Source organism: Periophthalmus magnuspinnatus, chromosome 13, assembly GCF_009829125.3.
Source record: "Periophthalmus magnuspinnatus isolate fPerMag1 chromosome 13, fPerMag1.2.pri, whole genome shotgun sequence".
NCBI lineage: Eukaryota > Metazoa > Chordata > Actinopteri > Gobiiformes > Gobiidae > Periophthalmus > Periophthalmus magnuspinnatus.
In genome coordinates this window covers 32,233,370-32,260,963 of record NC_047138.1, presented here as the reverse complement: position 1 = coordinate 32,260,963, position 27,594 = coordinate 32,233,370, and the positions used below count along the sequence as shown (strand labels likewise).

The following is a 27,594-nucleotide window of genomic DNA, read 5'->3' as shown; positions in this document are numbered from 1 at the left end:
GGGCCTCTAGGGGGCAGATGGGCTCGTCCTCTCGTTAAATCCACAGTCTGATACACCACAATAAATACACTTATACAAAAATATACACAGATCAGTCCTCGTCTCTGATTGGTCACAGTGGTCCAGTTTAAAGGGCGTGGACACGGGGAAAGGCTGCGATTGGTCCGAGCTGCCGTCAATCAAAAAATAAAACACCAACCACATCTCGGTCTCATGAGAATCCAGGAAGTAAACGGAAAATACAAAAACAGTTACACGGTCGATTCAAACGCTCAACCATGAAAGAGCCATTTGATCACAGTGGTCGGTATTGAGTCAGATGCCCTCCCTGTGTGTGTCAGATGCCCTCCCTGTGTGTGTCAGATGCCCTCCCCGTGTGTGTCAGATGCCCTCCCCGTGTGTGTCAGATGCCCTCCCCGTGTGTCAGATGCCCTCCCTGTGTGTGCTGACCTTGTAGCTTTAGTTTAAAGTTCAGATTTCAGTCTCTGTGTTCAAGACGCCTTTTTGTCAACCTCCGATCTTACCTCCACCGGTGCACGCCCACTGTGACACGCCCCCACTGTGACACGCCCCCACTGCGACGCCCCCACTGCGACGTCCAGTTTTCTTGTGATGTGCGTCTGTCCACAGGGGGCGCTACAGCGGCGCTTTGTTGTGACGTTTACGGTGACGTCGGCTCCACTGGACGTGTTTTTATGAAGTTTTAGATGAATATTGTGAAAATGTGTCAATGAAAACAGAATGATCCACAGAGATGAGAACCATAAAGACACAACAGGGCGGGATTAAACCTGATGCTCTGAGTTTGACCCTGTGACCGACACTACACGTGTACATTTGTTTGTTTGTGTTTGTTTGTTTGTTTGTTGTTGTTGGTCCTGTTCAGAAGGCACTGGTGGGTCCGAGCAGAGAGACCCAAGGGTCAGGGGTCATGGCAGGGTCATCTGTGAGGTGAAAGGTCACGCTGGAGTCAGGAGCCGGAGCTCGATAGCAGCAAAAGAACGACGGCATCAGACACAGACTGTAACAGAGAGAGACCGGTTATAAACCAGGACTTAACCAGGTCTAAACCAGGTCTAAACCAGGACTTAACCAGGACTGAACCAGGACTAAACCAGGTCTGAACCAGGACTAAACCAGGTCTAAACCAGGACTAAACCAGGTGCCCACAGACCTCAGGCTTCGCTGGCGCTGCTGCTCCGGTGCAGTTCTCTGATCCCCTGTAGAATCCTCTTCATGTGTCCCACTTTGGTCACTCCCAGATCCTGCAAAAGACCAGGTCAGAACCAGGACTAAACCAGGACTAAACCAGGACTAAATCAGAACTAGACCAGGACTAAACCAGAACTAGACCAGGACTAAACCAGGACTAAATCAGAACTAGACCAGGACTAAACCAGAACTAGACCAGGACTAAACCAGAACTAAACCAGAACTACCTTGAGGTCCCTCCTCTCCAGCGTCAGCAGCTCGGCTCCTCTCACGTCGTGTCCACTGAAGATGTCTCTGTACTCGGACAGAGCCAGAGCCTCCAGCCACGCCCCCACCTCCTCCGTCCCCCACAGGTGCACTGGAACAGGAAGTGATGTCACCAGGTGAGAGACACGCCCCCAGCAGGACAGAGAGAGCAGGACAGAGAGAGAGCGCCCCCAGCAGGACAGAGAGAGCGCCCCCAGCAGGACAGAGAGAGAGCGCCCCCAGTAGGACAGAGAGAGAGCGCCCCCAGCAGGACAGAGAGAGAGCGCCCCCAGTAGGACAGAGAGAGAGCGCCCCCAGTAGGACAGAGAGAGAGCGCCCCCAGTAGGACAGAGAGAGAGCGCCCCCAGTAGGACAGAGAGAGCGCCCCCAGTAGGACAGAGAGTCCAACACAGAGAGAGTCAAACACAGAAGAGCCATTGCAACAGAGGAGCCATGGGGACGTTTTGGGTTGGACATTTTGGACAGTTTGGGTGGGACACATTGCATAGTCCACATTGAGTAGGACACACTGGGTAGGACACACTGAGTAGGACACACTGGGTAGGACACACAGGGTAGGACACACTGCGTAGGACACACAGGGTAGGACACATTGCGTAGGACACACTGCGTAGGACACACAGGGTAGGACACACTGCGTAGGACACACAGGGTAGGACACATTGCGTAGGACACACTGAGTAGGACACACTGCGTAGGACACACAGGGTAGGACACACTGAGTAGGACACACAGGGTAGGACACACTGAGTAGGACACACAGGGTAGGACACATTGCGTAGGACACACTGCGTAGGACACACAGGGTAGGACACACTGGGTAGGACACAGAGTAGGACATGTACCTGGCAGTGCGAGGCTGGCGCTGGTCTCCTTGTTCTTGTTGTTCTTGTCTTTCTTAAACTTGGGGACGAGGCGAAACTTGGCGCTGCGCCCCCTTTTGGAGAAGTCGGACAGAGCGCCCTAAAGAAGAGAAGAAGAAATGTGACAGTTTATCTGGACAGTCTGAGACATGTCCACACTCTAATGTGACAGTTTATCTGGACAGTCTGAGACATGTCCACACTCTAATGTGACAGTTTATCTGGACAGTCTGAGACATGTCCACACTCTAATGTGACAGTTTATCTGGACAGTCTGAGACATGTCCACACTCTAATGTGACAGTTTATCTGGACAGTCTGAGACATGTCCATACTCATAATCCAGCATCTGTCGCCATGGAGACACGCACGTCAAATATGGAACCAGAGGAGAAGTAAAACAGAAACAGGAGTAGTAATTGTACTAGTATCAGTAGTATTCACAGTATCAGTAGTATTCACAGTATCGGTAGTATTCACAGTATCGGTAGTATCGATAGTATTTTCGATACCTCTGAGTCGGTCGGCTCGATGACGGGGCAGAGCCACGGGACGTCTGAAAGTCGACGGATCTGAGACGAGAGAGACGCCAGTGCAGACGCCAACTGCTCCTGGTGAGGGCGCTCTAACTGCTGCAAACACAAGACGCCACATCAGGACTGGACCGGACTAAACCGGGACTGAACCAGGACTAAACCAGGACTAAACCAGGTCTAAACCAGGTCTTACCAGGGACATGTTTCCTGACAGCAGTAGTTCTGTTTCACTGAGTAGAGCTTTGACATTCGAGACCATCTGCACCACCACAGAACGACGCAGCGCCTGAGGACAGAGAGAGGGTCAGCCAACTGTCCTCCTGTCCTTCTGTCCTCCTCCTGTCCTCCTCCTGTCCTTCTGTCCTCCTCCTGTCCTCCTCCTGTCCTTCTGTCCTCCTCCTCCACTCCTCCTCCTGTCCCCCTCCTGTCCTCCTCCTCTCCTCCTCCTGTCCTTCTGTCCTCCTCCTCCTCTCCTCCTCCTGTCCCCCTCCTGTCCTCCTCCTCTCCTCCTCCTGTCCTTCTGTCCTCCTCCTCCACTCCTCCTCCTGTCCCCCTCCTGTCCTCCTCCTCTCCTCCTCCTGTCCTTCTGTCCTCCTCCTCCACTCCTCCTCCTGTCCCCCTCCTGTCCTCCTCCTCTCCTCCTCCTGTCCTTCTGTCCTCCTCCTGTCCTCCTCCTATCCTCCTACTCCTGTCCTTCTGTCCTCCTCCTGTCCTCCTCTCATCCTCCTCCTTTCCTCCTCTCCTCCTCCCGTCCTCCCCCTCCTCTCCTCCTCCTGTCCTCCCCTCCTCCTCCTCTCCTCCTCCCCTCCTCCTGTCCTCCCCCTCCCCTCCTCCTCTCACTCACCCCTGGGTTGGTGCTGTCCTTGTAGACCACGTCCATGGCTTTAGACGAGGCGTTGACGGCGTGAGCGAGTTCCTGCTCCAGACGAGTGTGAAGCTCCGCCACCTCACGGATACTGAACACACACATACACAAATACACACATTACACACACATACACACAGGTACACAAATACACACATCACACACAGGTACACACATACACAGGTACACAAATACACACATTACACACACATTATGCAGATTGTCCATGCAAACAATGAAGGAGAACAACCCTCCACCCAGACGTCATTTTCACCCGTCGTCCCACCCGTCGTCCCACCCGTCGTCTCACCCGTCGTCTCACCCGTCGTCCCACCCGTCGTCCCACCCGTCGTCTCACCTGTGGTTGTCGTCTCACCTGTCCTCTCACCTGTCGTCCCACCTGTCGTCTCACCTGTCGTCCCACCCGTCGTCTCACCTGTGTATGAGCGCTCCTGCCGTCTGTCCGAACTCGCTGATGAGCGACGCCTCTTCTTCAGAGAGGATCTCCGTCTGAGCCAGAGTCTGAGGTCGAGGGAAGTCCGAGCGCTGTTTGTCCTCCCAGGACTTCAGTGTGCTCTCGAACGCCTGAGACAGAGGAGACATGACATCCTCTGCATCATCTGACCCTCTGCATCATCTACTCCTCTCCCTCCTCCTCCTCCTCTCTCCCTCTCTCTCTCCTCCTCCTCCTCCTCTCTCCCTCTGTCTCCCTCCTCCTCCTCTCCATCTCTCTCTTCTCCCTCTCTCTCTCCCTCCTCCTCCTCCTCCTCTCCCTCCTCCTCCTCCTCTCTCCCTCTCTCTCTCCTCCTCCTCCTCCTCTCTCCCTCCTGTCCTCCCTCCTCTCGCTTACCTCTCTCCTCCTCTCTCCTCCTCCTCCTCTCCCCCTCCTCTCCTCCTCCTCCCTCTCCTCCTCCTCTCCCTCTCTCTCCTCCTCCTCTCTCTCCTCCTCTCTCGCTCCTCCTCTGTGTGGTCTCTCCTCCTCCTCTCCCCCTCCTCCTCTGTGTGTGATGTGCTGCTTGTGGTTCTGTCCTCCTCTCTCTCTCTCCTCCTCCTCCTCTCTCTCTCTCCTCTCTCCTCCTCTCTCTCTCCTCTCTCCTCCTCCTCTCCTCTCTCCTCCTCCTCTCCTCTCTCCTCCTCTCCCCCTCCCTCCTCCTCCTCCTCTCTCCTCCTCTCTTCTCTCTCCTCCCTCCTCCTCTCTCTCTCTCCTCTCTCCTCCTCCTCCTCTCCTCTCTCCTCCTCTCTGTGTGTGATGTGCTGCTTGTGGTTCTGTCCTCCTCTCTCCTCCTCTCCCCCTCCCTCCTCCTCCTCCTCCTCCTCTCTCCTCCTCTCTCCTCCTCTCTGTGTGTGATGTGCTGCTTGTGGTTCTGACCCGGTCTCTGGTCAGGGTCTGGGTCCGGTTCTTGTGGAGAATCCTGATGAATCCTGGAGGTTGGACCCAGGCCTCTCCGTCCACCTGCACCGGGACCCCCTCATCCCCCAGAATGGTGATCTTCACTGTCCGGCACTGGAACACAGAGAGGGAGGGCATCTGACACATCTGACACAGAGAGGGAGGGCATCTGACACAGAGAGGGAGGGCATCTGACACATCTGACACAGAGAGGGAGGGCATCTGACACACCTGACACAGAGGGAGGGAGGGCATCTGACACATCTGACACAGAGAGGGAGGGCATCTGACACATCTGACACAGGGAGGGCATCTGGCTCACCTGGGCGATGCGGTGGTGCTGCAGGTTGATGACTCTGGACACAGCGACGTGCATCGTCCCAAACACCGCCACCACCTCCAGAACTTTATCATCAAACGAGGGAGCGGTGAAGGTCTGAAACAGAACCAGGACTGAACCAGGACTGAACCAGGACTAGACCAGGACTGGACCAGGACTGGACCAGGACTGGACCAAGGACTTCCTCAGATCTGGTTATGATCCTGGTTAGAACCTCACTGACCTCGTCCTCTTTGGTTCCTCCCCAGAAGTTGGTTCCTCCGGCGTAGCTCTGGATGTTGAGGACAGCGATGCCCTGGAGCGAAGGGAGAGGGATGGGCCGACCGTCACACTGAGGAACACGGAGGGAAGATGAGAAGAACGTGAGGAGAACGTGAGGAGAACGTGAGAAGAACGTGAGGAGAACGTGAGGAGAACGTGAGAAGAATGTGAGGAGAACGTGAGGAGAACGTGAGAAGAACGTGAGGAAAACAATCAGATCATTTAAAGCGTCTATGATTAGTTGGATTAATCATTTTACTAAAATTATTTTGTTAAAATTGAAATACTAAACCAGGACTAAATCGGGTCTAAACCAGGTCTAAGCCGGGTCTAAGCCGGGTCTAAACCGGGTCTAAACCGGGTCTAAACCGGGTCTAGCAGGTGTACCTCCAGGAGGACTCTCTGCTCCAGGTTCCTGTAGGTTCTGTGCAGTAGTTCCTTGGTTCCTAACACTCCGTACCACATCATGTTCTTGGTCCGGCTCCTGGAGAAAAACACCAATAAAATCAATGTTTATTAAAAAAACTGTATCTGCCTCTGACCCACTCCTCCTCCTCTCCTCCTCTCTCCTCCTCTGCTCTTTGTCCTCCTCTCTTCTCTCCTCCTCCTCTCCCCCTCTCTCCTCTCTCTCCTCCTCTGCTCTTTGTCCTCCTCTCTCCTCCCCCCCTCTCCCCCCCCCCCCCTCTCTCCTCTCCCCCTCTCTCCTCCCCCTCTCCCTCTCTCCTCCTCTCGTACCTGCACTTCTCGGGGTGCTCGTCTCTCTTGTTGTTGAAGTCCAGTGAGATCTTTGCGTCGAGTCCGATTCCAAAATAGTTGTTCATGACACATTTTTCAGTGTAACAGTCTCTGAGACAAGAGAACAGAGGAACATGAGAACAGAGGAACAAGAGAACAGAGGAACATGAGAACACACAGAGAACAGAGGAACATGAGAACAGAGGAACAAGAGAACAGAGGAACATGAGAACAGAGGAACATGAGAACAGAGGAACAAGAGAACAGAGGAACATGAGAACAGAGGAACATGAGAACAGAGGAACAAGAGAACAGAGGAACATGAGAACAGAGGAACAAGAGAACAGAGGAACATGAGAACACACAGAGAACAGAGGAACATGAGAACAGAGGAACATGAGAACAGAGGAACATGAGAACACAGAGAGAACAGAGGAACATGAGAACAGAGGAACAAGAGAACAGAGGAACATGAGAACAGAGGAACAAGAGAACAGAGGAACATGAGAACACAGAGAGAACAGAGGAACATGAGAACAGAGGAACATGAGAACACACAGAGAACAGAGGAACATGAGAACAGAGGAACACGAGAACAGAGGAACATGAGAACAGAGGAACACGAGAACAGAGGAACATGAGAACAGAGGAACAAGAGAACAGAGGAACATGAGAACAGAGGAACACGAGAACAGAGGAACATGAGAACAGAGGAACATGAGAACACGCAGAGAACAGAGGAACATGAGAACAGAGGAACAAGAGAACAGAGGAACATGAGAACACACAGAGAACAGAGGAACATGAGAACAGAGGAACATGAGAACAGAGGAACATGAGAACACAGAGAGAACAGAGGAACATGAGAACAGAGGAACAAGAGAACAGAGGAACATGAGAACAGAGGAACAAGAGAACAGAGGAACATGAGAACACAGAGAGAACAGAGGAACATGAGAACACAGAGAGAACAGAGGAACATGAGAACAGAGGAACATGAGAACACACAGAGAACAGAGGAACATGAGAACAGAGGAACACGAGAACAGAGGAACATGAGAACAGAGGAACAAGAGAACAGAGGAACACGTGAACAGAGGAACATGAGAACAGAGGAACATGAGAACACGCAGAGAACAGAGGAACATGAGAACACGCAGAGAACAGAGGAACATGAGAACAGAGGAACATGAGAACACAGAGAGAACAGAGGAACATGAGAACAGAGGAACAAGAGAACAGAGGAACATGAGAACACAGAGAGAACAGAGGAACATGAGAACAGAGGAACAAGAGAACAGAGGAACATGAGAACAGAGGAACAAGAGAACAGAGGAACATGAGAACAGAGGAACATGAGAACAGAGGAACAAGAGAACAGAGGAACATGAGAACACAGAGAGAACAGAGGAACATGAGAACAGAGGAACATGAGAACACACAGAGAACAGAGGAACATGAGAACAGAGGAACACGAGAACAGAGGAACATGAGAACAGAGGAACACGAGAACAGAGGAACATGAGAACAGAGGAACAAGAGAACAGAGGAACATGAGAACACAGAGAGAACAGAGGAACATGAGAACAGAGGAACATGAGAACACACAGAGAACAGAGGAACATGAGAACAGAGGAACACGAGAACAGAGGAACATGAGAACAGAGGAACACGAGAACAGAGGAACATGAGAACAGAGGAACAAGAGAACAGAGGAACATGAGAACAGAGGAACACGAGAACAGAGGAACATGAGAACAGAGGAACATGAGAACACGCAGAGAACAGAGGAACATGAGAACAGAGGAACAAGAGAACAGAGGAACATGAGAACACACAGAGAACAGAGGAACATGAGAACAGAGGAACATGAGAACAGAGGAACATGAGAACACAGAGAGAACAGAGGAACATGAGAACAGAGGAACAAGAGAACAGAGGAACATGAGAACAGAGGAACAAGAGAACAGAGGAACATGAGAACACAGAGAGAACAGAGGAACATGAGAACACAGAGAGAACAGAGGAACATGAGAACAGAGGAACATGAGAACACACAGAGAACAGAGGAACATGAGAACAGAGGAACACGAGAACAGAGGAACATGAGAACAGAGGAACAAGAGAACAGAGGAACACGTGAACAGAGGAACATGAGAACAGAGGAACATGAGAACACGCAGAGAACAGAGGAACATGAGAACACGCAGAGAACAGAGGAACATGAGAACAGAGGAACATGAGAACACAGAGAGAACAGAGGAACATGAGAACAGAGGAACAAGAGAACAGAGGAACATGAGAACAGAGGAACAAGAGAACAGAGGAACATGAGAACACACAGAGAACAGAGGAACATGAGAACACAGAGAGAACAGAGGAACATGAGAACAGAGGAACAAGAGAACAGAGGAACATGAGAACAGAGGAACAAGAGAACAGAGGAACATGAGAACACAGAGAGAACAGAGGAACATGAGAACAGAGGAACATGAGAACAGAGGAACATGAGAACAGAGGAACATGAGAACACACAGAGAACAGAGGAACATGAGAACAGAGGAACATGAGAACAGAGGAACATGAGAACACAGAGAGAACAGAGGAACATGAGAACAGAGGAACATGAGAACACGCAGAGAACAGAGGAACATGAGAACACACATAGAACAGAGGAACATGAGAACAGAGGAACACGAGAACACGCAGAGAACAGAGGAACATGAGAACAGAGGAACATGAGAACAGAGGAACATGAGAACACACAGAGAACAGAGGAACATGAGAACAGAGGAACACGAGAACACGCAGAGAACAGAGGAACATGAGAACAGAGGAACACGAGAACACGCAGAGAACAGAGGAACATGAGAACAGAGGAACACGAGAACAGAGGAACATGAGAACAGAGGAACACGAGAACACGCAGAGAACAGAGGAACATGAGAACAGAGGAACATGAGAACAGAGGAACACGAGAACAGAGGAACACGAGAACACGCAGAGAACAGAGGAACATGAGAACACGCAGAGAACAGAGGAACATGAGAACAGAGGAACACGAGAACACGCAGAGAACAGAGGAACATGAGAACAGAGGAACACGAGAACACGCAGAGAACAGAGGAACACGAGAACACGCAGAGAACAGAGGAACATGAGAACAGAGGAACATGAGAACAGAGGAACATGAGAACAGAGGAACATGAGAACACGCAGAGAACAGAGGAACATGAGAACACGCAGAGAACAGAGGAACATGAGAACACGACGAGAACAGAGGGACATGGAGAACACAGAGAGAACATGGAAAGAAGACAGGTGCGGTCAGGTGTGGACAGGTGTGCACAGGTGTAGACAGGTGTGGACAGGTGTGGACAGGTGTGGACAGGTGTGGACAGGTGTGGTCAGGTGTGGACAGGTGTGGTCAGGTGTGGACAGGTGTGCACAGGTGTGGACAGGTGTGGACAGGTGTGGACAGGTGTGCACAGGTGTAGACAGGTGTGGACAGGTGTGGACAGGTGTGGTCAGGTGTGGACAGGTGTGGACAGGTGTGGTCAGGTGTAGACAGGTGTGGTCAGGTGTGGACAGGTGTGGTCAGGTGTGGACAGGTGTGGACAGGTGTGGACAGGTGCACAGACTCACAGGTTGTCTGGGTCACAGCTGAAGGGGTCTGTGTTCACAAACAGACGACTGATCACAGACCCAGAGGACAACGATCCAGAGAGACCCGCCCTGAGACCTGAGGACAGACCAGGGTTAGTCCTGCTTCAGACCAGGGTTAGTCCTGCTTTAGTCCTGCTTCAGTCCTGCCTTTAGACCTACTTTAGTCCTGCTTCAGACCAGGGTTAGTCCTGCTTTAGTCCTGCTTCAGTCCTGCTTTAGACCTGCTTTAGACCTACTTTAGTCCTGCTTTAGACCTACTTTAGTCCTGCTTCAGACCTACTTTAGTCCCGCTTTAGTCCTGCTTCAGTCCTACTTTAGTCCCGGGTCAGACTCACCTGGATACAAGATCTTGGAGCCGAGGGGGATGAACTCTCTACTTCCTGTGTGGACAGGAAGTGATGCGGAGCTGCCCAGAGACACGCCTCCTTTAGAGATGAGCTTCTCACACGGCGTTTTACTCACTGTCAACAACAACAACAACACAGGTAAACAAGTAAACAACACACAGGTAAACAAGTAAACAACACACAGGTAAACAAGTAAACAACATACAGGTAAACAAATAAACAACACACAGGTAAACAAGTAAACAACACACAGGTAAACAAGTAAACAACACACAGGTAAACAAGTAAACAACACACAGGTAAACAAGTAAACAACACACAGGTAAACAAGTAAACAACACACAGGTAAACAAGTAAACAACACACAGGTAAACAAGTAAACAACACACAGGTAAACAAATAAACAACACACAGGTAAACAAGTAAACAACACACAGGTAAACAAGTAAACAACACACAGGTAAACAAGTAAACAACACACAGGTAAACAAATAAACAACACACAGGTAAACAAGTAAACAACACACAGGTAAACAACACACAGGTAAACAAGTAAACAACACACAGGTAAACAAACAACACACAGGTAAACAAGTAAACAACACACAGGTAAACAAGTAAACAACACATAGGTAAACAAACTAATGAACAACAACAGGTTTGAGCACAATATAGGAGGCAAGAATCCAGGTCTAAACCAGGACTAGACCAGGACTAAACGTGGACTAGACCAGGACTAAACGTGGACTAGACCAGGTCTAACCCAGGACTGGACAGGACTGACCTCTGCGGTGGGCGGGGCTCTTGCAGCTGTACTGGGACTGCAGAGAGAGCTCATCTTCTTCTTCCTCCTTCAGAGCCGAGTCCCGGTCTAGACCTGGACTCAAGGGGTGACCTGAGTCCTGGTCTATAACCGGACTGAGGCGGGGCCCCGAGTCCTGGTTTGGATCCTGGTCGGGTTCTTGTGGGTCCATGCAGAATCCCTGCTGTGTCTGCGCGTTCTGCTCGTCCACCGCTGTAAAGAGAGAGATTTAGGTCAAAGGTCACAGATGTCTTATATATAAATGACAGATCCTGGTTTACATATTTAAAGACGACGTGTTTATTTATATTTATTCTCCATGTTTCCACAATCAGCTCAAACTCCTGCACATCACACCAGGTTTGTCACGTCATAGTGCAGTTTGTGTCGTGTTTTTGTTTATTTATGGAGGATTGTTGTGTGGAGCGTGGGTGATGTAGGCTTGTGGGCGGAGCCTCGTACAGACTCGTACCGCTAACCATAGTTTGAACAGAGCCCAGGAGAGATCTCTAGATTACACAAACATGGACGACATTAAAACCTCTTCATGTTTTTGAGGCAACAAAATCATGGGAGAAAGATCCAAAAAGTACATTTTGCAAAATACCCCATCTCCTCCGCCCCTCCCTCCTCCTCTCTCCTCTCCTCCTCCTCCTCTCTCCTCTCCTCCTCCTCCCTCCTCCTCCTCCTCTCCTCCCTCACCCCTCTCTGTCTGCTCAATGATCTCGATGGGAGGAGGAGGAGGGGAGGTCTCAGGGCTTTCTTCAGGCTGTTTGCTCGGAGCATTAGCTGTTCCCTCCCTCCTCCTCCTCCCCCCCCTCCTCTACTCCTTCTCCTCCCCTCCTCCTCCTCCTCCTCCCCCCCTCCTCCTCCTCCTCTCCTCCCTCACCCCTCTCCGTCTGCTCGATGATCTGTCTCAGGGCTTTCTTCAGGCTGTTTGCTCGGAGCATTAGCTGTTCTCGAGGTTTAAAGATGGCCGACGCGCTGGAGCGAGGGGGGGAGCAGGGGGCGGGGTTAGGAGGGGGCACGGTCACCAGCAGGACGCCGCCCACTTCCTGCTCCTCCGCGATGACGCCGTCCACCTCCTCTGTGATGGTGGGGGGCGGGGCCTGAGGGGGGGCGGAGGCCTGAGACTCTTCACTCAGAGTCTTGAGCAAAGAGTCCAGCTTCTCCTTCAGCACAGAGCACTACGAAGTACATCAGGAGAGCAAAAGTACTTTAGTGTAAGTACTAGCACCAAGTACACAGTAGTACACTACAATACTACAGTACTCCACTACTTGTACCTTTTTGGCCATAGCCTCAGACTCCTCTGAGTTCTCTGTGTTTTTCTCATAAGCTTTTCCCACTCGAGCCACAAAGTCCTTGACCGTCTCACACAGGACCCTGAGACACAGGAGACAAGAGACAGAAGAGACAAGAGACACAAGAGACAGAAGAGACAAGAGACACAAGAGACAGAAGAGACAAGAGACAGAAGAGACAAGAGACACACAAGAGACAGAAGAGACAGAAGAGACACAAGAGACAGAAGAGACACAAGAGACAGAAGACACACAAGAGACAGAAGAGACACAAGAGACACACAAGAGACAGAAGAGACACAAGAGACAGAAGAGACAAGAGACAGAAGACACACAAGAGACAGAAGAGACACAAGAGACACACAAGAGACAGAAGAGACACAAGAGACAGAAGAGACAAGAGACACAAGAGACAGAAGACACAGAAGAGACACAAGAGACAGAAGAGACAAGAGACAGAAGACACACAAGAGACAGAAGAGACACAAGAGACAGAAGAGACACAAGAGACAAGAGACAGAAGAGACACAAGAGACAGAAGAGACAGAAGAGACACGACAGGTCAGGACATGTCGGGACATATCAGGACATGTCTTTAAAGCCCCAGTGTGGAACATTATGGTTTATTGCCTTGAAAAACACGTGTCCTCACTGTGAGCTTGCCTCTCCACAAACCCGACTCCTGCCTGTTGCCATCTACTCTAATCTGCCTCCATGGAGATGTTCCACAGTATGGCTTTAACGTTCTGTTTCCACGCGTGCAGGAGACGTGCCACTTCCACAAAGTTCCACAAAGTTCCACACTGTGGCTTTAAAGTGCTGATAAATGACAGAGGTTGTACTTTGCAGAGGAGATGACGACAGAGTGCTGGTCTGAGGTCAGGATCTTAGACAGATGAGCCGCCACTGAGTCTTCATAAGTGAGGATCTGATGGACCTGGGGGGGAGGGGGGGAGAGGAGAGGAGGAGGGGGGGGGAGAGGAGGGAGGAGGAGAGGGGGAGAGGAGGGAGGAGGGAGGAGAATGAGAGAAAAGCAAAGAGGAAACAGACGTGTTTAATGGTTTGACTCCACACAAACGTAAAATAAGAGTGAGATGAGTTTGTCGTCACCTCCGAGTCGTCGCTGCACTCCTCTGTCACCGTCGACGTGGAGTGTTGCCGCGGCAACTTGGTCTCATACACCATTATGCTCCACCTACAGGACAAACAAGGACATGACACTTTGTACTCCACCTACAGGACAGTGCCGAATCTACACCTGTGAGTCTGGAGTCCAGCAGGGGGCGCTACCCTCGTCCACTGAGCTCATTCTCACATCTCAGATATTAGGTTTTTATTTTGTCTTTGCATTTTTTTACATTTAAGACTAAAACAAAATGGTGTCCATGTGTGACCCCTGTTTAACCCTGTTTAACCCCCTGTGTGACCCCATGTGTGACCCCTGTGTGACCCCTGTGTGACCCCTGTGTGACCCCGTCCTCACCTGTCCAGCATCTTGGTGGAGGCTCGCTCAAGTTTCTCCAGAATCTGCGGCAGCTGAGCGTCGTCGTCACAGGCCGCGCCCCAGCCGAGCACACGGGCGAGGTCATTACCCGTGCCCAGAGGGAGCACGCCCAGCTGACACTACAGAGAGAGAGAGAGTTAAACCTGATGCCCTCCCCGTGCGTCACACTGCCTCAGATGCCCTCCCACCTGCTTGTGTAGCATGAGGGCGTCGATCTCGGACAGGACCCAGCCGACGCTCCCGTCTCCCCCACACACCAGGATCCTGAACGTGTCGAACCTTTGGAACAGACGCAGCCTGAACACAAACAACCAGACCAGAAATGTTACATGGAGGAGCTTTAAGTAAACACAAGAAACACAAGAACACAACAGATCAGTGACAGACACGTGTGGTCCTGACCCGAGGTGTGGTCCTCCGTTCATCAGGTCGAACACTTGCGCCGGGTTGAGGAGCTGTTTGAATCGTCGTAGAAACTTGACTCCCTGATTATCTCCACTTTTGGAGTTGACGAAGACGAGGAGCGGAGAGGTGCAGGAGGGCGGGCACGACGCCTTCCAGAAACCTAGAGACATAACCACGTGAACCGATCAAACGCACCTCGGGTTTACCACAGGAGTACACGGCGTCGGACACGGCGTCGGACACGGCGTCGGACACGGCGTCGGACACGGCGTCGGACACGGCGTCTTACACGGCGTCGGACACGGCGTCGGACACGGCGTCAGACACGGGTCTGCACGCTCGTTCTCGCAGTAGCAGTAATAGTATTTGGAGTATTACTGTGAATATTCTCTGTGTGAATGTGGTGCGTTCACTGACCGTCCGAGTCGATGCTGTTCAGAGCCGTGGGGGGAATCACAGACACTTTACACTGACCCAGAGGACACTTCAGAGACAGCTGCTCCCGACAGCCCGAGTGTACCTGAACACAACACGTGTTTAAGACAGGACGAGTGTACCTGAACACAACACGTGTTTAAGACAGGACGAGTGTACCTGAACACAACACATTTAAAACAAGCCGAGTGTACCTGAACACAACACGCGTTTAAAACAGGCCGAGTGTACCTGAACACAACACATTTAAAACAGACCGAGTGTACCTGAACACAACACATTTAAAACAGGCCGAGTGTACCTGAACACAACACACTTTAAGACAGGCCGAGTGTACCTGAACACAACACGTGTTTAAAACAGGCCGAGTGTACCTGAACACAACACGTGTTTAAAACAGGCCGAGTGTACCTGAACACAACACATTTAAAACAGGCCGAGTGTACCTGAACACAACACATTTAAAACAGGCCGAGTGTACCTGAACACAACACATTTAAAACAGGCCGAGTGTACCTGAACACAACACCAAAGCATTTATAATACTATAACACATGAACACAACATTCACAACAGTACTATGAGTATTACTACAGTATTTAAATAACCAAAGTGGCCTCGGGTTCAGCTAATGGGGATTTAAATAAATAAACATTGTGAGGATACGTCTGTGTGTGTGTGTGTGTGTGTGTGTGGGAGGGCATCAGGTTTATTCTCACCATAGCTTTACACCACAGACACCTGAGGTCCTGTAGTCTCAGGACACTCCCACAGGTTTTGTCACAGACGCTGCATTTGGCCGAAACAGGAAGGTTCCCCTCCAACCACTGATGAGGCATCCACACCTGAACACACAACACAACACCTGAACACACAACACAACACCTGAACACACAACACACCTGAACACACAACACACCTGAACACACAACACAACAACTGAACACACAACACAACACAACTGAACACACAACACAACACCTGAACACACAACACAACACCTGAACACACAACACACCTGAACACACAACACAACAACTGAACACACAACACAACACAACTGAACACACAACACACCTGAACACACAACACAACACCTGAACACACAACACACCTGAACACACAACACAACAACTGAACACACAACAACTGAACACACAACACAACACCTGAACACACAACACAACAACTGAACACACAACACAACACAACACCTGAACACACAACAACTGAACACACAACACAACACAACACCTGAACACACAACACAACACCTGAACACACAACACAACACCTGAACACACAACAACTGAACACACAACACAACACAACACCTGAACGCACAACACACCTGAACGCACAACACAACACAACTGAACACACAACACACCTGAACACACAACACAACAACTGAACACACAACACAACACCTGAACACACAACACACCTGAACACACAACACAACACAACACCTGAACACACAACACACCTGAACGCACAACACAACACCTGAACACACAACACAACACCTGAACACACAACACAACACAACACCTGAACACACAACACCTGAACACACAACACAACACCTGAACACACAACAACTGAACACACAACACACCTGAACACACAACACAACAACTGAACACACAACAACTGAACACACAACACAACACCTGAACACACAACAACTGAACATACAACACACCTGAACACACAACACAACACCTGAACACACAACACATACTGAGGCCCACACGCCTGAACACAAACACACACATATATATATATACATTAACAGTATAAAGTACATGTACACACACATATACATATATACATACACACTGGCAGTATAAAGTACATGTACACACACACACACACACATATATATATATACATACACACTGACAGTATAAAGTACATGTACACACACACACATATATATATATACACACTGACAGTATAAAGTACAAGTACACATATATATATACACACACTGACAGTATAAAGTACATGTACACACACACACACACACACCCCCACACACACACACACACACACACATATATATATATATATACATACACACATTGACAGTATAAAGTACATGTACACACACACACACAAATATATATATATATATATATATATATACATACACACATTGACAGTATAAAGTACATGTACACACACACACATATATATATATATATATATATATATACATACACACATTGACAGTATAAAGTACACATATATTTACTGACCCCGTCTTCGTCTTCGATTATGTCTTTTCCGACTGAAGCCAAAGTCGTCCATTTGCAGTTATTTGTGGCTCTGACCGCACAGCGTTTGTGAGCTTTGAACTTACACACTGCCCCCGCAGAAGAGGAGCAGAGAGGAGCAGAGAGGAGGAGAGAGGAGCAGAGAGGAGGAGAGAGGAGGAGAGAGGAGCAGAGAGGAGGAGACAGGAGCAGAGAGGAGGAGAGAGGAGGAGACAGGAGGAGAGAGGAGGAGACAGGAGCAGAGAGGAGGAGAGAGGAGGGGACAGGAGCAGAGAGGAGGAGAGAGGAGGAGACAGGAGGAGAGAGGAGGAGACAGGAGCAGAGAGGAGGAGAGAGGAGCAGACAGGAGCAGAGAGGAGGAGACAGGAGCAGACAGGAGACAGGAGCAGAGAGGAGCAGAGAGGAGGAGACAGGAGCAGAGAGGAGCAGAGAGGAGGAGAGAGGAGCAGAGAGGAGGAGAGAGGAGGAGACAGGAGCAGAGAGGAGCAGAGAGGAGGAGACAGGAGCAGAGAGGAGCAGAGAGGAGGAGAGAGGAGCAGAGAGGAGGAGACAGGAGCAGACAGGAGACAGGAGCAGAGAGGAGCAGAGAGGAGGAGACAGGAGCAGACAGGAGACAGGAGCAGAGAGGAGCAGAGAGGAGGAGAGAGGAGCAGAGAGGAGGAGAGAGGAGGAGACAGGAGACAGGAGCAGAGAGGAGCAGAGAGGAGCAGAGAGGAGCAGACAGGAGCAGAGAGGAGACAGGAGAGGGACAAACAAACATGTGAAAAAATACTGTAGACAGACGTCCTGTGGTCAATTCATCGATCAATAGTGTCAGTCTGTGTGAGGAGGTAGTAGTAGTATCAGTAGTAGTAGTAGTAGTAGTATCAGTAGTAGTAGTAGTAGTAGTAGTAGTAGTATCAGTAGTAGTAGTAGTAGTAGTATCAGTAGTAGTAGTAGTAGTAGTAGTAGTAGTATCAGTAGTAGTAGTAGTAGTAGTATCAGTAGTAGTAGTAGTAGTAGTAGTATCAATAGTAGTAGCAGTAGTAGTAGTAGTAGTAGTAGTAGTAGTACTTGTACCTTCACACGACAGCCCGTGGGAGGTGACTCCAGACAGAGCTTCTCTACACACGTTGCAGTAGGTGGGACGAGCGTGAGAACAAGCGAACCAGTTATGCATCCCACTGAAGAGGTCCACACTGAGCTGGGACGCCTGAGACAAGAGACAGAGACACATGTGAACATGTCCCACTGAAGAGGTCCACACTGAGCTGGGACGCCTGAGACAAGAGACAGAGACACATGTGAACATGTCCCACTGAAGAGGTCCACACTGAGCTGGGACGCCTGAGACAAGAGACAGAGACACATGTGAACATGTCCCACTGAAGAGGTCCACACTGAGCTGGGACGCCTGAGACAAGAGACAGAGACACATGTGAACATGTCCCACTGAAGAGGTCCACACTGAGCTGGGACGCCTGAGACAAGAGACAGAGACACATGTGAACATGTCCCACTGAAGAGGTCCACACTGAGCTGGGACGCCTGAGACAAGAGACAGAGACACATGTGAACATGTCCCACTGAAGAGGTCCACACTGAGCTGGGACGCCTGAGACAAGAGACAACAGAGACAGTTGATGGAGATTTGTGGGATGCACATCCAGGGCTGAAGCTCCTGTTCCACCACATCCCAAAGATGCTCTATGGGGTTGAGATCTGGAGACTGTGGGGCCAGTGTAGTTCAGTGAACTCAGTGTCATGTTCAAGAAACTAATTTGAAATGATTGGAGTTTTATGACATGGAGCATTATCCTGCTGGACGTAGAGGAGGAGGACGGTACATGGTGGTCATGAAGGGATGGACATGGTCAGAAACAATGTTCAGCCCGTGGCATTTAAACGATGCCCAGTTGGCACTAAGGGACCTAAAGTGTGCCAAGAAAACATCCCCCACCCCATTACACCACCACCACCACCTGCACAGTGGAACAAGGCCTGATGGATCCATGTTCTCATTCTGTTTACGCCAAATTCTGACTCTACCATTTGAAAGTCTCAACAGAAATCCAGACTCATCAGACCAGGCCACATGTTTCCAGTCTTCTGTCCGTGTTGTGGCTTCACAAATGCTTTGCTGCATCCTCGGTTGTAACGAGTGGTTATTTCAGTCAACGTTGCTCTTCTATCAGCTTGAATCACTCGGCCCATTCTCCTCTGACCTCCTCTGACCTCCTCTGACCTCCTCTGACCTCCTCTGACCTCCTCTGACCTCCTCTGACCTCCTCGCCCTCAGGACTGCCACATACTGGATGTTTTTCTCTTTTCACTCCATTCTTTGTAAACCCTAGAATTGGTTGTGTGTGAAAATCCCAGTAACTGAGCAGATTGTGAAATACTCAGACCGGCCCGTCTGGCACCAACAACCAGGACACACTCAGAATCTCTTAAATCACTTTTCTGTCCCATTCTGACATTCAGTTTGGAGTTCAGGAGATTGACCAGGACCACACCCCTAAATGCACTGAAGCATCTGCCCTGTGATTGGTCGATTAGATAATTACATTAAGGAGAAATTTAACAGGTCCTAATAATCCTTTAGGTGAGTGTATGAAGTACAAGTACATGTGTGTAGTAAAGTGTGTAGTACAGTGTGTAGTACACGTGTGTGGTACGCGCGTGTGGTACACGTGTGTGGTAAAGTGTGTAGTAAAGTGTGTAGTACAGTGTGTAGTACAGTGTGTAGTAAAGTGTGTAGTACAGTGTGTAGTAAAGTGTGTAGTAAAGTGTGTAGTACAGTGTGTAGTAAAGTGTGTAGTAAAGTGTGTAGTAAAGTGTGTAGTACAGTGTGTAGTACAGTGTGTAGTACAGTGTGTAGTAAAGTGTGTAGTAAAGTGTGTAGTAAAGTGTGTAGTACAGTGTGTAGTACAGTGTGTAGTACAGTGTGTAGTACAGTGTGTAGTACACGTGTGTAGTACAGTGTGTGGTACAGTGTGTGGTACAGTGTGTGGTACAGTGTGTAGTACAGTGTGTAGTACAGTGTGTAGTACACGTGTGTAGTACAGTGTGTGGTACAGTGTGTAGTACAGTGTGTAGTACACGTGTGTAGTACAGTGTGTGGTACAGTGTGTGGTACAGTGTGTAGTACAGTGTGTAGTACAGTGTGTAGTACACGTGTGTAGTACAGTGTGTAGTACACGTGTGTAGTACAGTGTGTAGTACACGTGTGTAGTACAGTGTGTAGTACACGTGTGTAGTACAGTGTGTAGTACAGTGTGTAGTACAGTGTGTAGTACAGTGTGTAGTACAGTGTGTAGTACAGTGTGTAGTACAGTGTGTAGTACAGTGTGTAGTACAGTGTGTAGTACAGTGTGTAGTACAGTGTGTAGTACACGTGTGTAGTACAGTGTGTAGTACAGTGTGTAGTACAGTGTGTAGTACACGTGTGTAGTACAGTGTGTGGTACAGTGTGTGGTACAGTGTGTGGTACAGTGTGTAGTACAGTGTGTAGTACAGTGTGTAGTACACGTGTGTAGTACAGTGTGTGGTACAGTGTGTAGTACAGTGTGTAGTACACGTGTGTAGTACAGTGTGTGGTACAGTGTGTGGTACAGTGTGTAGTACAGTGTGTAGTACAGTGTGTAGTACACGTGTGTAGTACAGTGTGTAGTACACGTGTGTAGTACAGTGTGTAGTACACGTGTGTAGTACAGTGTGTAGTACACGTGTGTAGTACAGTGTGTAGTACAGTGTGTAGTACAGTGTGTAGTACAGTGTGTAGTACAGTGTGTAGTACAGTGTGTAGTACACGTGTGTAGTACAGTGTGTAGTACAGTGTGTAGTACAGTGTGTAGTACAGTGTGTAGTACAGTGTGTAGTACACGTGTGTAGTACAGTGTGTAGTACAGTGTGTAGTACAGTGTGTAGTACAGTGTGTAGTACAGTGTGTAGTACAGTGTGTAGTACACGTGTGTAGTACAGTGTGTAGTACAGTGTGTAGTACAGTGTGTAGTACAGTGTGTAGTACACGTGTGTAGTACAGTGTGTAGTACAGTGTGTAGTACAGTGTGTAGTACAGTGTGTAGTACACGTGTGTAGTACAGTGTGTAGTACAGTGTGTAGTACACGTGTGTAGTACAGTGTGTAGTACAGTGTGTAGTACAGTGTGTAGTACAGTGTGTAGTACAGTGTGTAGTACAGTGTGTAGTACAGTGTGTAGTACACGTGTGTAGTACACGTGTGTAGTACAGTGTGTAGTACAGTGTGTAGTACACGTGTGTAGTACAGTGTGTAGTACAGTGTGTAGTACAGTGTGTAGTACACGTGTGTAGTACAGTGTGTAGTACAGTGTGTAGTACAGTGTGTAGTACAGTGTGTAGTACAGTGTGTAGTACATGTAGTACCTCGTAGTTGTCTCTGCTCTGGACGCTCCTCAGAGCTGTGATCCACTCCTCCATCTCCTTCCTGTTGTCAGCGCAGAGAATCAGACGCCTGCACGGAGTGATCACCTGAACACAGATAAACACGTAAACAAACACGTAAACAAACACATAAACAAGTAAACAAGTAAACAAACACATAAACAAACAAACAGATATCCATCCATCCATTTTCTTCCTCTTATCCGGGGCCGGGTCGCGGGGGCAGCTCTAAACAGGGACTCCCAGACTTCCCTCACCCCAGACACTTCCTCCAGCTCCTCCGGTGGGACCCCAAGGCGTTCCCAGGCCAGAGAGACATAGTCCCTCCAGCGTGTCCTGGGTCTTCCCCGGGGCCTCCTCCCGGTGGGACATGCCCAGAACACCTCCCTAGGGAGGCGTCCAGGAGGCATCCTGAGCAGATGCCCGAGCCTCAGCTGCTCCTCTCAACGTGTAGGAGCAGCGGCTCTACTCCGAGCTCCTCCCGTGTGACCGAGCTCCTCACCCTATCCCTAAGGGAGCGCCCGGCCACTCTGCGGAGGAAACCCATTTGAGCCACTTGTGTCCGCGATCTTGTCCTTTCGGTCATTCCCCAGAGCTCATGAGGTGAGGTGAACACAGACTGAGGTAAATCCAGAGCTTTGTCTTTGGACTCAGCTCTTTCTTGACAACATCACTGCAGACACTGATCCAACTGTCAGTCTCACGCTCCATCCTCCCCTCAGTCGTGAACAAGACCCCGAGATACTTGAACTCCTCCACTTGGGGCAGAGACTCTCCACCCGGAGAGGGCACCACCTTTTTCCGGTGGAGAACCATGGCCTCGGATTTGGAGGAGCTGATTCTCATCCCACAAACAAACAGATATATTAAATAAAAACACAAAACAGACAGCAGCTGCACAGACTCCATGGAGCCAAACAGGGTACACCCTCCAGGAAAGTTGCATAATGCAGCTTTAAACACAGAGCTTTGTAAACAGTGAGGACAAAGAGGCTCTGTTGTCACGGTGACCACGAGACTCTCAGGAATAAACTGGAATTTTACACAGAAACATTTAAAAACATTTAAAGAAGCAACTGGAAAAAAAGGATTTAACTGAGACGAGATTATGACACCAGAGAAGCACAAGGACAGACCGGGGACAGACCGGGGACAGACCGGGGACAGACCGGGGACAGACCCGGGACAGACCCGGGACAGACCCGGGACAGACTCGGGACAGACCGGGGACAGACCGGGGACAGACCGGGGACAGACCGGGGACAGACCCGGAACAGACCCGGGACAGACCCGGGACAGACCTGGGACAGACTGGGGACAAACCTGGGACAGACCGGGGACAGACCGGGGACAGACCGGGGACAGACTCGGGACAGACCCGGGACAGACTGGGGACAGACCCGGGACAGACCCGGGACAGACCCGGGACAGACCTGGGACAGACCCGGGACAGACCGGGGACAGACTGGGGACAGACTGGGGACAAACCTGGGACAGACCGGGGACAGACCCAAACCAGACCCGGGACAGACCCAGGACAGACCCGGGACAAACTCAGGACAGACCTGGTTTAGTCCCGGTTTTGACCAGATTAACCACAAGACTAAATTTTAATGGTTATTTGTCATGAGACACAGGAGGAGGATGGGAGGGCATCTGACTCACAGTAAAGCTGCTGTTGATGTTCTTGGTGCTGGACTCGGCCACGCTGGCGTCGGTCAGATCCACCTCGTCAAAAATGATCGACTGAAACAAAAATCAGAAAATATTTGAAGAACTATAAAGTTTCAGAAACCGATTTTAAAGAGGAGGTATTTACCTCTGTGGGGTATTAAAGGGGATGTTGTATTAAAGGGGAGGTATTTACTTCTGTGGGGTATTAAAGGGGAGGTATTTACTTCTGTGGGGTATTAAAGGGGAGGTATTTACTTCTGTGGGGTATTAAAGGGGATGTTGTATTAAAGGGGAGGTATTTACTTCTGTGGGGTATTAAAGGGGATGTTGTATTAAAGGGGAGGTATTTACTTCTGTGGGGTATTAAAGGGGAGGTATTTACTTCTGTGGGGTATTAAAGGGGATGTTGTATTAAAGGGGAGGTATTTACTTCTATGTCGTATTAAAGGGGAGGTATTTACTTCTGTGGGGTATTAAAGGGGAGGTATTTACTTCTGTGGGGTATTAAAGGGGATGTTGTATTAAAGGGGAGGTATTTACTTCTGTGGGGTATTAAAGGGGAGGTATTTACTTCTGTGGGGTATTAAAGGGGATGTTGTATTAAAGGGGAGGTATTTACTTCTATGTCGTATTAAAGGGGAGGTATTTACCTCTGTGGGGTATTAAAGGGGATGTTGTATTAAAGGGGAGGTATTTACTTCTGTGGGGTATTAAAGGGGAGGTATTTACTTCTGTGGGGTATTAAAGGGGAGGTATTTACTTCTGTGGGGTATTAAAGGGGATGTTGTATTAAAGGGGAGGTATTTACTTCTGTGGGGTATTAAAGGGGAGGTATTTACTTCTGTGGGGTATTAAAGGGGATGTTGTATTAAAGGGGAGGTATTTACTTCTATGTCGTATTAAAGGGGAGGTATTTACTTCTGTGGGGTATTAAAGGGGAGGTATTTACTTCTGTGGGGTATTAAAGGGGATGTTGTATTAAAGGGGAGGTATTTACTTCTATGTCGTATTAAAGGGGAGGTATTTACTTCTGTGGGGTATTAAAGGGGAGGTATTTACTTCTGTGGGGTATTAAAGGGGATGTTGTATTAAAGGGGAGGTATTTACTTCTGTGGGGGATTAAAGGGGATGTTGTATTAAAGGGGAGGTATTTACTTCTGTGTTGTATTAACTGTGACATATTTAAATCTCCATGTTTCCTTTATTGTTTTGAAAATGTTATATTCACCCAAAACAACAAATTAAAATGTTTTAGAGCGTCAAAAATGAAAATGAAACTTATGAGACTCCCTTTGCTCTCTGTGCTAAGCCCCTCCCCCTTCAGAGCACTATCACAATCAGCTGCATCGCACTAATGAAACTCCTGCACATCACACCAGGTTTGTCACGTCATAGAGCACAGTTTGTGTCATGTTTTTGTGTATTTATGGAGAGCTGTCGTGTGGAGCGTGGGTGATGTGGACTTGTGGGCGGAGCCTCGTACAGGCTCGTACCTTGGCCGTCTGGGCATAGTACAGCGTGCGTCCTCTCAGTTTGAAGTATCGTCTTTTCCAGCGCTGGAACGAATTTGTCTGTTTGAGCAACGTGCCCTCCTTCAGAACAGTCTATAAGAAAAACAGAGAGGTCAGAGGTCAGAGGGTTAGAGAGAGGGTCAGAGGTCAGAGGAGTCTTGTGACATCACACACTATTTTTGAACAATTTCACAAAATGACTTCAGGGTTCTAGAACAATGCACTTATTGATTTCTATTGGACCTGGACTTTAGACCTGGTTTAGACCTGGTTTAGTCCTGGTTTAGTCCTGGTTTAGACCTGGTTTAGACCTGGTTTAGACCTGGTTTAGACCTGGTTTAGACCTGGTTTAGTCCTGGTTTAGACCCGGTTTAGTCCCGGTTTAGACCCGGTTTAGTCCCGGTTTAGACCTGATTTAGTCCTGGTTTAGTCCTGGTTTAGACCTGATTTAGACCTGATTTAGTCCTGGTTTAGACCTGGTTTAGTCCTGGTTTAGACCTGGTTTAGACCTGGTTTAGTCCTGGTTTAGACCCGGTTTAGTCCCGGTTTAGACCTGATTTAGTCCTGGTTTAGTCCTGGTTTAGACCTGATTTAGACCTGATTTAGTCCTGGTTTAGACCTGGTTTAGTCCTGGTTTAGTCCTGGTTTAGTCCTGGTTTAGTCCTGGTTTGAACTGCTCCATAAAGCAGTTCTTGGTCTTAAACTGGACAGTCCTGATAAACGAGGTCTATCCTGAGGAGGTTTGGAGTTCGATTCCCACAGGAGCAGCTATGTTCCACAGTGGGGCTTTAAATAGACACAGGAAGTGTTGAACTGTGACGCAGAGTCGAGAGAAAACACCGGGACATTCTGACAATACAAAAAGAATCTGAATCAGTCCAAGAGAATCCAGCTCCAAACAGGATACGGCCTTTCCTCAACAAAACACACAGGAGTCCAAAGTGCACTGCTCAAGGACACAACAACAGCACAGTGAAACTAGGGCATCAAACCAACGGACGCAAGACTCTACAGACGCCACCACCACACGCCCTCTTCAGCACCGAGAAGGAACTTCAGCCTTTATTATATCTGAGCTGCAGAACATGCTCCATGTGACAGACGCTGTGGTCACTCCAGCCTCTGTGGTCACTCCAGCCTCTGTGGTCACTCCAGACGCTCTGTGGTCACTCCAGACGCTCTGTGGTCACTCCAGATGCTCTGTGGTCACTCCAGATGCTCTGTGGTCACTCCAGATGATCTGTGGTCACTCCAGACGCTCTGTGGTCACTCCAGACGACCTGTGGTCACTCCAGCCTCTGTGGTCACTCCAGATGATCTGTGGTCACTCCAGCCTCTGTGGTCACTCCAGACGCTCTGTGGTCACTCCAGACATGATTATGTGACAGAAATAACATCACGGGGCATTTTAAAGGCGGACAATCCCAAAATAAACTCAAAATGAGCAGAATTACCACGAAACCCCAGACAGTATCTGGACACGACATGTCCGCAACACGGGAGACATTTTGAGCCTTTATTTCTCCGCAGAAGAATCAAAATAAACCTCGACACGACGTTTCTCCCTTTGAGTTTCGCCCAGACCGGGCCGCGGCTGTCAGCGGCGCCCGGCGCGAGGTCACTGTTCCCGTGGAGCGGCGGCAGGAAACAGCGGGGCTTTGAGGCCTTTAGGAGAAAGAGCTAGCCTAGCATGAAGCTAACTACGTTTTTTACATGCAGACGCTTTTTAAATAATAAGTTAATTCTAAAATAATTCATAGACGGAGATGATTAAACCAGAGAAAATACTTTAATGCGTTTATGTCACAGTGAAGTAGAAGTTTAATGTTTTCACGTAGCGTTCGGTCAGTTTGAGCTGCTGGAGGAAAATCTATTACACATTTTCTCCTCTTTATCTAATTATCAGCTCATGAAAAGCCACATATATTTACTGAAAACACTAAACACGAGGCGCTTCTCATTTGAGTTTTGAGGGTTTCTTTACATTAGAAACTTTAAGCTGAAAACATGGAAATATTCTCAAACATTTGCCCCATAAACGGGACCAGAGCACATTTTCCCCCGGCAGCTCTCACAGGGCGTTAAAACACGTTTTACACGAAATAAGAGTTTATTTATTTTATTTTTAGTGACTATTTGCAGTTTGAATGGACGTGTACAGAGATCCTCCCGCGCGGAGATCGTCCTTCTGTGCTCGGGTCTGTGCTCGGGTCTGTGCTCGGGTCTGTGCTCAGGTCTGTGCTCGTTCTGTGTAGAATTTAATAAATCTTGATCTTATTTACGGCACTTAAACACTTTAAACTCACATTTAACCCGCTGATGCACAGACTAACCCAGACTAGCCCAGACTAACGGCGTTACCGGATGTGGATGTGATCTCCCCGCAGCAGAGTCTCTGGGCTCCGTTACAAACTCCGCGGATGTGAGCGGCTCCAGGACCCGGACACAGCGCTCTGTTTACGGCCTCAACATCCCACAAGCGCCCGGTGAACGCATGTTTCGGTTCCCGCAGTGAACCGTCAAAAGACCCCGTGTGTGGCGGAGGGTCCGGGGGGCTCTCGGGCCTCCTCGGACCCCGGAACAGCGCCTCTCTCCCGGGCGCACGGGCCGTACCTTGCTGCGGATCTGTCCGGAGGTAGACACTTTACGGATGAGTTTCTGCGGGGATCCGGGCTCCTGCTCCGGTTCACTGTCCGAGGACTCCTCCACGGCACGGGCTGCGGCGGACTGCGGGCCCCCTGCCTCCGCCATCCTCCAGCCCCGGAGCCTCAACCGGAGAGCGCCCACCC

The 27,594-nt window shown here is 49.4% G+C and overlaps 1 protein-coding gene across 1 annotated transcript; it reads right to left on the bottom strand.

Annotated features, from left to right (window-relative positions):
- Positions 1–589: 589 nt before the first annotated feature.
- Positions 590–27,594, bottom strand: LOC117379731 (diacylglycerol kinase delta-like). Its single transcript, XM_033976426.2, has 31 exons — positions 27,419–27,594; positions 24,788–24,898; positions 23,286–23,366; positions 21,603–21,707; positions 18,277–18,409; positions 17,200–17,306; positions 15,652–15,777; positions 14,915–15,017; positions 14,495–14,657; positions 14,281–14,389; positions 14,072–14,211; positions 13,699–13,783; positions 13,431–13,525; positions 12,571–12,670; positions 12,174–12,471; positions 11,267–11,497; positions 10,471–10,596; positions 10,115–10,211; positions 6,470–6,580; positions 6,122–6,218; positions 5,697–5,804; positions 5,456–5,569; positions 5,113–5,247; positions 4,180–4,328; positions 3,723–3,834; positions 3,072–3,164; positions 2,855–2,974; positions 2,325–2,442; positions 1,440–1,570; positions 1,175–1,265; positions 590–1,021 (listed from the first exon to the last, which is right to left on the bottom strand). The coding sequence occupies exons 1-30, from the start codon at positions 27,554–27,556 to the stop codon at positions 1,176–1,178; spliced, it is 3,726 nt and encodes a 1,241-aa protein (XP_033832317.1). The 5' UTR covers positions 27,557–27,594; the 3' UTR covers positions 590–1,021; position 1,175.